At 44.8% G+C, this 12309-nt stretch overlaps 1 protein-coding gene across 1 annotated transcript; it reads left to right on the top strand.

Moving 5' to 3' along the window:
• Nucleotides 1-7277: 7277 nt before the first annotated feature.
• On the top strand, nucleotides 7278-9899 carry LOC147334062 (uncharacterized). The gene has a single exon (XM_086285865.1). The coding sequence runs from the start codon at nucleotides 7278-7280 to the stop codon at nucleotides 9897-9899; it is 2622 nt and encodes an 873-aa protein (XP_086141991.1).
• The last annotated feature ends 2410 nt before the right edge of the window (nucleotides 9900-12309 follow it).

Here is a 12309-nt window from a genome sequence, read left to right as displayed (position 1 = left end):
AAACTGAGATCCTGTTAATGCTGACATATAGTGACAAAGTGACATGGATGATGAATTCTTTGTCTTTAACTTTATCAATAAAACAGCTGCAGCTTTCACTGACAGCACATGTGGTACTTTAACCTTTGTACTGTTTTCATCAGTTAATTTTGCTGTTAACATGTGAACATGATGGATGATCTGTCTGCTATCACTGGGTGGTGCTGAGGTCAGAATCTGAGGGCAGCTCCTGTAATCACAAACAGAACAGAATTATCACAAACTGAAATTCAAATCTGAAATAAAGCTGATCCTTCTTTCACCAGAGTTGGGCAGTAATGCGTTACTGTAATCTGATTACTTCTTTCAAGGAACGAGCAAAATAAGGGATTACTATTGCAAAAAAAAGGTAATTAGATTACTGTTACTTTCCCGTAAGCATCTACGTTACTGCGTTACTAAAACCATGATTTTTTGTGCGAGAACGTCTCATGAAAATGACGTAAGCGAGTGCAACATTCATGACAACAGCTGTGTGCAGATCAACAATGGATAATATATCGAGTGCGGGAGAGAGTATGAGCGTGCAGCATTTAAAGCATGGAAGTACTGACCTTACTTTGTGTTTGATTCCATAAAAAGTGACAAAAACATTAGCGTCCGTTGTTCGTGGGAAGAAAGCTTCTTTTTACAGCGAAAAAAAACCCAAACTTCCGAGCAAGCACTGAGTGCGCTACCACTTAATGGGAAATTTACAGAGAAACTCGTGGATTCTTCCACTGACTGCTGCGGCACACCTGCACCAGGGCAAACCTCCGCCTACCCCACTCCTACTTTACAGGTGAAACAGAGCAACAGGACCGCTGAGTCTTTGATTTTATTTATTTTCTGCTGTGTTTTACTTGCATCAATTTGAAAGACTGAGTGTAAACACACAAAAAAATTATTTTCTGTGCTGGAATGTGCAGAAAATAGGTTTAAATGTTAAACAAATTTCTTCCAGTCAGAGAATGTTGCATATAATTAAATTTTTGCTTGATGCATAAAGTTAAAAGATTAAAACTAATAAAACAAGTATTAAAAAGAGACTTTTCCAATTTATTATATTTTGTATGATAGATTATGCAAAAAAAGTTGAATTGGGCTGAATGATCTACTTCTTTATTACTGTCCCAATTCGTGATTGAGGTGTGAGACAAACGACTGGTCCAAGGGCGTCAAAACAATGATTTTATTAAACACATGTGTGGGAAGATGCACAGCTCAACACGGATCTCCCGTCAAAACATACTTTCAGAATAGTTTTATTATGTCAGGGTTCACGCCCCTTCTCGCGTCGGAAAGAATATCACATGCATAGATTATAATTAGTGACAGTTAAACAAGTTTCCGTGTTCAACAGCATTTTGTCCTATATGGTTGTCTGGCTTCTCCGGATGATTCCTGTAGACTTATTCATGGCATGCTTATCTATAGCCCCTCCCGCATCACTAGTTGCTAAGTAGAGACAAAGCAAGACTTTTTTCACCTTTACCCTAGAAATTGTACTTAATGTCTGTGTGTATGTAAGCATGTTGTGCATTCATTCACAGCACTCCAAGTCATTTCTTCAATATATCAATTCAGACCATCACGCTGAACGAAGCTTCCGACCTTAACAGGACTGAGTGCTTAACTCTATCATGAGCACATGTGCAATGTGTAATAACATGATTATATGTTTAATTAATTGAATAAATGTTTTCATCAACTGCCACTGCTCAAAGCTTAATAAAAAGGATATAAAAGAATAAACATAATATAAAAATTATATAATTCCCACATTACCTATTCAGGTTGTAAATCATGTTTTTAAAAAGTAACTAAGTAATTAATTACTTTTGGAAATAAGTAATCAGTAAAGTAATGGGATTACTTTTGGGGGGAAGTAATCAGTAATTAGCAGAGGTGGGTCGAGTATCCAAAAATTGTACTCAAGTAAGAGTAGCATTACTTTAAAATATTATCAGTGTTGGGAAGGTTACTTTTAAAATGTATTCTACTACAGATTACAGAATACATGCCCCAAAATGTATTTTGTAACGTATTCCGTTACGTTACTCAATGAGAGTAACGTATTCTGAATACTTTGGATTACTTAATATATCATCGTACTGTTTACAACTACATAAATGTGATTTATTACTATTACTGAAGGTCTACGGCTCCGAACCATAGTAAAGGGACCTCTGGCTATTATGTCGGATTCCGTGTTGGGCTCGTAGCCTAAAACTAGCTTTACTTTGTTGTCTGGGTCAACTTTGCCAGCGAGAGACAGAGAGAGGCGTTGAAAGGCTGCTCCAACCGAACTTATTGTTTCAGAGGAAAACAGGAACACAGCGTACAGTCGAGTCTTAATAGCTTACTAACAGCTGGGCTCGTCAGGCACTCTTCTTGGCTGAAGTGGTTATTATTATATTTACATGCTTCCAGCTCCCGTTTCTGCTCGATGACAGCTCGTACATTTCCTTTTACGCCCTCCTCGCGCTCACAGAGACATAACGGCAGTCCATTCTCCCTGCAGTACTGATTACACTGCCCATGAGGCTACATTCTTTAGGGCTATGCCTGTAACGATCTGCCTATTAGCTTAGCGTAACAACAACAACAACAAGGCACTCTCTCACCCAGGAAACACACTGTGGCAGAGAGAGCGCTACCGCCTGGAACAACAGAACGTAGCTGTCAAACAAAACGCAAACAGTCCTGACTCGTGACAATATGAAACAGGAAAATACCGCCGTGTAATCCATTTATTTCAACAACGTAACTGTATTCTAAATACCACCTTTTTAAACGGTACTGTAACAGAATACAGTTACTCATATTTTGTATTTTAAATACGTAACAGTGGTACATGTATTCCGTTACTCCCCAACACTGAATATTATTACTCAAGTAAAAGTGAAAAGTAGTCGTCAAAAAAGTTACTCGAGAAAGAGTAAAAAAGTACTTGGTGAAAAGACTACTCAAGTAGCAACGAACTGTTTGAAATGTCCAATTTATTTTATAAATAATTGCTATCAGACAAACAAAACTAAATAGCAGCCTCAGAGAAAACAGAACGAGGCATCTTCATCATATGTACATACATACATATGTATGTACATACATATGAGCTCAGTTTACCATAAGTTGTATGGGTGTGCATCTATTTTTGCATATTTAGCAAAAATGTGCTATTTCTTCACTCAGTGAGGTGATGGTTAAGCTTCAGCAGCAGTTTGCTCTCAAGGTTCTTTCTGTGAAGCTGTGACTGTTTAGCAGTGAACAGGAGTCCTACATGACTAAGAAGTCCTTCACAAGCTCCAGATGCAGGAAGAGCTGTATTGATTTTGATCAACAGCTTCTTGATGTGAGGAATGTCATGCAATAGATCCACACCTCCAGTGAAGGGCCATGAAAGGTACCTCTCCAGCCCTGCTTCTGGCTTTCCTGACCCCATGGATCCAGCATCTTAGTCGGTTAGGCTGCTGTTTGCGCTGGCATCATCCAGCTCTGTCTCTATGTGATGTCTGATGAAGTTGAGACCTGTGGAAAGATGTGTGGTTTTCAAAAGAATTAGGTCTGGTCATTATAGTGCTGTATACACTGCAAAGCTGCGGATGTTTGGCAAGAAGATGTGATCACACTGGAGATGTTTTTTTACTAACTCTTGTAGAAAAACAAAATCTTGTCATTCATATCCCGCACAAACAGTTTGCAATGAATTCCAGATTAAGTTTAAAATAAGAACGCATGCAAGGCTAAGCAGTGCTAGCCAATAAATCCTCCTGTTTCGCTGTTACTCTGGGAAAAGACAAGAAAGACGGTGATGGATTTATATTGTACGAACGTGATAATTCTGTGTATTGTAATAACGTGATATTATATTGTTCAAACGTGAAAGGTATATTGTTAGAACAACATACTTTTCTATTTTTCTTTTGCCTGGGTGGCAGCTCTACGCTTCCATATCCAAGGCTTTTCAATGTGGCCTCACAAAATTATCACGACTACAACAACCATGAAAAGAGCTGGATGGACATTGCTTCTCAATCACAGCTGCCTGGTCAATGTTTTCCATTAGTAATTTAGCAAAGTTTTTGCTGCTGTCAGACCTGCAGGGTTTAAGCCTGTGCTGTTCTCCTCTGTCATATACTGAACACAAACTACATTTTTTGGACTGGCACAAATAATTTGTGTGCCTTTTTATTTGATGCAGCACACCTGATTGTTCTGTAAATAGATTTAAATGGTTAGTTTGATGGAGCAATTTACATTTTTGTACACTGTTTTAATTGCATTCTGAAAGTAAGGACCAAAGACAAATTTGTAAAAAGCCTGAAAAATAAAACCATGTTCAATCGTATCAAACGCTTTGCAGACATCTACGAATAAGATAAAGCTAGCATCCCTACACAAATCTGCATAATAAATTAGGTCAAAAACAAGTCTGATGTTGTTGGATATGTGTCTGTTAGCCATAAAGTCAGACTGAGTTTCCTCAATAATATAATTCAAAACAGCTTTCAGTATTTTGGCAAAGGTCTGAGCTAGGATTTTATAATCATTATTAAGGAGGCAAATTGGCCTCCAATTGTCAACATAAGTGGGATCTTTTTTTGGTTTTGGGATTAGGGTTAACAGAGCTTGTGGTAAAGTGGGGGGGAGAGACTGATTTAAATGACTTTCAATGTATACATTAAGAAGAAATGGAGCCAGTTGATCTGCAAAAGTAATGTAAAATTCAGAGGTTAAGCCCTCGGTTCCTGGGGATTTATTACGTTTAAGATGTCGAATAGCAGGTAGCACTTCACTAATAGATATCGGCCTATCACAGAAACTCATCTGATCTTCTTTTACTGTTCACACATCAGGAATTTGTTCCATAAAGTTCAGAGCAGCACTCTAATCAAACTCTGACTTGTATAAATCTTTATAAAAATTGGAGCAATAGGTGGAGACTCTTCGGGGGTCATCAGTTATAATACCGTCAATATTAAGTCTCCGAACAGAACTAAGTTTAGAATGAGATTTCTCTCATTTAAAAAAGCAGGATGAATGTTGTTTACCTTCTTCTAACCATCTTCTCCTTGATCTCACAAAGGCTCCCTCTGCTTTCAGTTTATAGATATCATTTAACTTACTCTGTTGCAAAGCTAAGTCAGTTTTATCTTCTTCAGATAGGTACTCTTGTGGGATCTGAGTGAGAGCAGATATCCTAGTAATTACATTAATATCTTTATTTTTTCTTTGTTTTGCTGCAGATGAGCCATACTCTCTTAAATATTTACCGGCTTCAAATTTAAAGAGTTCCCAATTTTGACAGTAGAGATTACTGGTTAGGGCTTTATCCCAGAAATGTTCGATTAATGACAAAATATCTTCAATCACTTTTTCATGTTTTAGAAGGGAGTTATTAAGTTTCCAGTAGCAGCTCCTGCAAATTTGGGCAGCATTAGTATTGAAAAAGACCTGAAGTGATACCGATTTGTGGTCCGTGAGTGGAGTTGGCATTATATTGGCTATAACATTATTCCTATTTAAGCAATCAGATATTAACCACGAGTCAATACGGGATTTAGAAGAGTTGGATTTGTTACTCCATGTAAATAGTCTGGCTTTAGGGTTTTTTAATTCTCCAAATGTCTATTAAATGAAATTTTTACATAAATGTATTTAAACAACAGGTCAGAGAATTATTTGAGCTAGGTGGCCATCTGTCTAGTGAAGGATCTGGAGCAATGTTAAAATCGCCTCCAACTAATAACAGGAGATTAGGGTATTTTGGATAACCAGAACAAAAACCGTGGCTCAGGGGGTTGGGAAGCGCATCTGTAACCGGAAGGTCGCCAGTTCAATCCCCGGGCTCTCTGTCCTGGTTGTTGTGTCCTTGGGCAAGACACTTTACCCTACTTGCCTACTGGTGTTGGCCAGAGGGGCCGATGGCGCGATATGGCAGCCTTGCTTCTGTCAGTCTGCCCCAGGGCAGCTGTGGCTACAACTGTAGCTGCTTCCACCAGTGTGTGAATGTGAGAGTGAATGAATAGTGGCATTGTAAAGCGCTTTGGGTGCCTTGAAAAAGCGCTATATAAATCCAATCCATTATAAAAAGCGTGTTTCAAGGGCATCCAATAAGAAGTCATTCTGAAACCATACACATTGGCAAGAAGAAGAAGTACCATCAATGTTGACAATCATTAATCAGAATCAGAATACTTTATTCATCCCGAGGGAAATTAGGGTTACAGCAGGCAGCACGCTAATGGCACATGCGCACTCACAAAGGAACCTTCTGACCAACTTTACACAAGTTGGGCAGACATGTCAGAAAGGTAGGCTGATAGGAAAAAACAACGGAAATACACTACATGAGGTAAGAGGAGGAGAAAAAAAACTCCACTCAGACTGAGCTCCTAGTGGGAGAACAGTTTGATAACAGAAAAAACACCTCAGCACAAAAGCACATGACTATCAATACACCATAGAAACACAAGACAAGCAACAGGGGCGGGTTGTCATGGTCCTGGGTCTTTTGACCCAGCGTTTTAAGTTTGAGTTTATTTTGTTCATTAGGTTATCTAAGTTCAATTGGTTATTAGACTCCTTGTGTTTTCTTCCCCTGTATTTAAGCTTCCCCTCACCCTTCGTGTTTCATGCTGCGTGTCTTATGTTATCAAGTTTGTATTATTATGCCTAAGTGTTTCTAGTTATTATTTTCCCCTCGTGTTTCCAACCATGTTAAATCTCCCCTGCTCTTCATGCGTTTCATGTCTGTGTCTTACGTTGTCAAGTTCGGGTTGTCATGTCTATGTCTCATTATGTTTCCTGTTTTATTGTGAAGAGGTCTGGTGTTCTGTGTTCATCATGTTCAGTTTTACTCTCCCACTGTGACGTCATTATGTTCATGTGTGCCAGCTGTTTCCTCATGTGTCTCCACTTCCCCTAATCACCTCCTGTGTATTTAAGTCCTCTGTTTTCAGTGTGTGATTGTCAGGTCGTCTGTTGTCCACGCCATGTTTCCTATGCCATGCTTCCAAGTTTCTTGTCTAGGTTTTTCTTATTGTTTGTTTAGATTTCCCAGTTTAGGTTTGTGTTAATTTTGCTTCAGTTTGCCTTGCCCTTTGTTTGTACCTTTTTTACCAGCCATATTAAACGGCTCGCTTTTTGTTAACATTCAAGTTTTGTTCCCTGTTCCTTGGAGTCTGCATTTTGGGTCCTTTTTCAATTCATACAGTCTGCCCTCGCCAGACTGTGACAGAACGACCTGACCAGTCATGGACCCAGCAGATTCAGCTCTCACCGAGTGTCTGGAGGAGATGGCTCGCATCCAAGCGATCCTCGACTGCGTCCTTACAGCGCCCGATTTGAAGAGCAAGCTTGTGATGGTCAACGTTGCGGAAGCTATTATGGAGAGGGGTCCCTGTCTCCTTCAGCTCCCGGGCTCCCCTGCTATAGTGGATGCTTTTACAAGGGTAAAAGAGATGCTGCAGGCCCAGGAACTGTCGAGTCAGGAAATGGCTTCCAGCACCCACCAGTCTCAACAACCCCACAATCAGTCATCTCCATTGCTGCCTCCGGAACCTGAGTGTGTTCGTGTCGGTTCGCTGAGATTCGCCGCAGCGTCACCACCTTTCAGCTCACCAGTTTCCACGCCCTCATCACAGTCTCGCCATACTCTTGCCACGGTCCAGTGCGAGGAAGCACTGGACGCCATAGATTTGGACTACGACGAACGTCAGTCAATATTCAGCGCTATATTGGAGGAGGAGCTCCGGTGGAAGCCATGGCTCATTCCAGAGCACGAGCACTCTTTCCGTGGGACTCGACTGGCTCTCGGGGGTCCCCGGAGTTACCAGGGACTTCCACCCATTGCTCCGCCGTCTTCCACTCTCAAGAAAAAGCGGCGTGCGTGCCACCGACGCTCCTCACCACAAACGAAAGTGAGTGACTATATTTTGGCTCCTCATGTTTTTTCTCAGGAGGATATTAAAACTAACACTGCCTTACCAGTTCATGAGCCTGGCTATAATGAGACTGTTTATGATTTTGATGTTGCTAAGACTGAGAATATTTCGGCCGAGTCTTCCACGGAATATCTTATCCCTCTGCACAATTACCTAGCATCCCTGTGTATTGATCATGCTACGAACTTTGCTTCCAAGAAGCCAAATTATAAGACATTTTGCACTGGAAGTGCTAGCCATGAGGCTCAGCTAAGCCACTGTGGGACCGAGATCCAGGCCAGGTTGGAGCCAGGGGCTGAGGTGCAGTTTGTGCAGCCTTTTCCAGTGTCGGCTGGAGGGCCCGAGGAGCCCGTCCAGCCTCCTGCCACGTCAGCTGGAGGGCCCGAGGAGCCCGTCCAGCCTCCTGCCACGTCAGCTGGAGGGCCCGAGGAGCCCGTCCAGCCTCCTGCCACGTCAGCTGGAGGGCCCGAGGAGCCCGTCCAGCCTCCTGCCACGTCAGCTGGAGGGCCCGAGGAGCCCGTCCAGCCTCACGCCACGTCAGCTGGAGGGCCCGAGGAGCCCGTTCAGCCTCACGCCACGTCAGCTGGAGGGCCCGAGGAGCCCGTTCAGCCTCACGCCACGTCAGCTGGAGGGCCCGAGGAGCCCGTTCAGCCTCACGCCACGTCAGCTGGAGGGCCCGAGGAGCCCGTTCAGCCTCACGCCACGTCAGCTGGAGGGCCCGAGGAGCCCGTTCAGCCTCACGCCACGTCAGCTGGAGGGCCCGAGGAGCCCGTTCAGCCTCACGCCACGTCAGCTGGAGGGCCTGAGGAGCCCATCTGGCCACCTTCTGCTTCACCACCTGTGGTTGCAGCGCCACCTCCTGCGGCTCCTGTGCCGACGCCTGCAGGACCACCACCTGCTGCGCTACTGCTTGCTGCTTCTACGCCTCAGCCTGAGGACGACGCCTCACCTGGTTCTGCCACACCTCAGTCTGAGAACTCATACAAACTCATTTCACCCACTATAGACTGTGTGTTGCTGCAACTTGAAAAGCAACCTGCCTCGTCAGCTGGAGGGCCCGAGGAGCCCGTCCAGCCTCATGCCTCGTCAGCTGGAGGGTCCGAGGGGACCGTTCAGCCGCCATCTGCGGCCGCCTCGTCATCGGCTGGTCCAGCTTCAGCCTGTGCCTCGCCTGGTCCAGCTTCATCAGAGTCTTCATCCTCGCCTGGTCCAGCTTCATCAGAGTCTTCATCCTCGCCTGGTCCAGCTTCAGCCTGTGCCTCGCCTGGTCCGGCTTCATCCGAGTCTTCGTCCTCGTCTGGTCCGGCCTCAGCCTGTGCCTCGCCAGGCCCAGCCTCATCAGAGCCTTCAGCCTCGCCAGGCCCAGCTTCTGCCTGTGCTTCGCCTGGTCCGGCCCCGCCGTCGTCTGGTCCTGCCTCGCCTGATCCTGCCACGACCCAGCCAGTGGTCGACGCCACGCCTCTGCTCGTCTCGCCTGCAAAGCCACGTCCAGCATGGCTATTTCCGGGGCCTGTCAAAACAGCCTGTTCACGGAAACCCACCAAACCACCCGACGGGTCTTGTCCACGTCGCCGCCGGCCGCCAGCCAAGCCGCCCAACGGGTCTTGTCCACGTCGCCGCCGGCCGCCAGCCAAGCCGCCCGACGGGTCTTGTCCACGTCGCCGCCGGCCGCCAGCCAAGCCGCCCGACGGGTCTTGTCCACGTCGCCGCCGGCCACGAGCCAAACCGCCCGAGTGTGGCCAGCCATACCTGCTTCGCCACTGCCGCCTTCCTCATGGCCGACCCCCTGAACCCTTGAACTATGGACTACTGTGCCATCGGCCTCCAGGTCGGCCACCTGAACTACTCCGCCATGAACTCCTTTTCTGCCGAGATCATGGTCGCCCTCCTGAAACAGGGTCTCGGACTCTTAAGCCCTTGAGTTTGGACTGAGTGCTTCAGATTCTTTGTTTTTGTGGTTTTGTTTCAGGCCCTCCGTCCTGGACCCCCGCCGCCCGCCCTGGGTGGGTTGTTTTGTTTTTGTTTCATGTTTGTTTTCTTGTTGCTGCATTTCTTTGTTCATGGTTTTGGGCGTCTGGAATCCGCCCTTGAAGGGGGGGCTCTGTCATGGTCCTGGGTCTTTTGACCCAGCGTTTTAAGTTTGAGTTTATTTTGTTCATTAGGTTATCTAAGTTCATTTGGTTATTAGACTCCTTGTGTTTTCTTCCCCTGTATTTAAGCTTCCCCTCACCCTTCGTGTTTCATGCTGCGTGTCTTATGTTATCAAGTTTGTATTATTATGCCTAAGTGTTTCTAGTTATTATTTTCCCCTCGTGTTTCCAACCATGTTAAATCTCCCCTGCTCTTCATGCGTTTCATGTCTGTGTCTTACGTTGTCAAGTTCGGGTTGTCATGTCTATGTCTCATTATGTTTCCTGTTTTATTGTGAAGAGGTCTGGTGTTCTGTGTTCATCATGTTCAGTTTTACTCTCCCACTGTGATGTCATTATGTTCATGTGTGCCAGCTGTTTCCTCATGTGTCTCCACTTCCCCTAATCACCTCCTGTGTATTTAAGTCCTCTGTTTTCAGTGTGTGATTGTCAGGTCGTCTGTTGTCCACGCCATGTTTCCTATGCCATGCTTCCAAGTTTCTTGTCTAGGTTTTTCTTATTGTTTGTTTAGATTTCCCAGTTTAGGTTTGTGTTAATTTTGCTTCAGTTTGCCTTGCCCTTTGTTTGTACCTTTTTTACCAGCCATATTAAACGGCTCGCTTTTTGTTAACATTCAAGTTTTGTTCCCTGTTCCTTGGAGTCTGCATTTTGGGTCCTTTTTCAATTCATACAGTCTGCCCTCGCCAGACTGTGACACGGGTAAAGGGTAAGAGAGAGCTGGTGTAGACAGCGCATCCGGTCCTGCAGCATCTGTGCTGGTCCAGTTGACTGCTATCTTCCCCGGTAGGGCACAAGCATCGAAGGCGTTGGAAAGGGAGGGGGGATGAGTGAGTGCTTATCTGTGTGTGTGTGTGTGTGTGTGTGCATGTCCATAGTTTAGCTGAGACTGTGTCCTTCGGCCTATCAGGCTAAGTAAACAGTCCTCCAGCCAATCCAGGTGTCCTTGCATGGGATGGGAAGAATAGCCGTAACACAGTCATTATCAGGGAGTGATTGTTCGGCTCCAGCCTTGGGCCTGCAGCTGGCGCCGTGATGGGGATCTGCAATGTTTATGTTGGTTTTGTTAATTTCCATGCGAGCAGCCCAGGAGAATTTTTCAGGCTGCTCTTTAACACTCCGACAGTGGCCTCTCAATCTCCCGTTGGAGAGTCGCGAGCCTCCCCATGATGGTATCAAACTTCTGTTCCATGGTGTTATCGTTCTTTTGATTCTGAGACCTCACAACTGCAGTGATCCGTTCCGCGATGTTTTCCAACTGTCGCTCAAGGGTCTCATTTTGAGCAGGCCTCTCTCTGATGTTTCCCCTCATACGCTCAATGGTGTTGTTTTGAGCCTTCACAGCAGCTGCAAGCGTCTCCAAGGTGTTGACCATATTACGTTCGTTGTGAGAGGTTGCGCCTCGTTCCATTTCGATTCCAGCGGGCAGCCTTGGAATCAAAATGGAACGAGGACACAGTGTCCTTCTGAGTCCATTTCAGAGTGCATAAGGTTCCCATTAAATTTGTTCTTCAGAGTAATAACTCCTGCCGATCTTTCTGATCCATTTGAGAATCATAGTTCCTTGCCCCACCATGTTTTCCAAAAAGCAGTATCCTTAATAACAGAGTGATTCTTGAAAAAAACAAAACAAAGTCAGTATTCTGTTGATTTGCAAAAAGAAACAAAGCTTTTCTCTTAACAGTGTCTCTTAAACCCCTGACATTGAGAGAACAAAGTGATATAGACAGTGCGGCTTTAACACAAAATAATGAACAGTTTACTTCCCTTAATTAACATAGAACTGGTATTAACATTTATCCTGAACCTCAAAATTATAAATAACTCAATTCAATTCAATTTTATTTATATAGTGCCAAATCACAACACAAGTCGCCTCAAGGCGCTTCATAGATACAGAGAAAAACCCAACAATCATATGACCCCCTATGAGCAAGCACTTTGGCAACAGTGGGAAGGAAAAACTCCCTTTTAACAGGAAGAAACCTCCGGCAGAACCAGGCTCAGGGAGGGGCGGCCATCTGCTGCGACCGATGTCAACTCCTTTGACACCTGTAACTTTATACCTCAAGGAGGGCATGAAACCTCCAACGCAGGTGCAGCTTGATCCTCAGGATAAGTGAGCGTTGGGTGCACCTCTTTCCCTTCAATGATTACACGGACCCCGGCAAAGTGAGCTCCTTTTCCTTCTTTCC

Source organism: Aulonocara sp. 'chitande type north' Nkhata Bay, linkage group LG3 (genome assembly GCF_057382095.1).
Source record: "Aulonocara sp. 'chitande type north' Nkhata Bay isolate Kocher_YH1m ecotype deep benthic linkage group LG3, A_spYH_male_GT1.1, whole genome shotgun sequence".
NCBI classification, from domain to species: domain Eukaryota; kingdom Metazoa; phylum Chordata; class Actinopteri; order Cichliformes; family Cichlidae; genus Aulonocara; species Aulonocara sp. 'chitande type north' Nkhata Bay.
This window is presented reverse-complemented; position numbering and strand designations above follow the sequence as displayed.

Bases quoted from the DNA above. Each gene is read 5' to 3' on its own strand.
- LOC147334062 (XM_086285865.1), top strand. From the start codon at position 7,278: ATGGACCCAGCAGATTCAGCTCTCACCGAGTGTCTGGAGGAGATGGCT.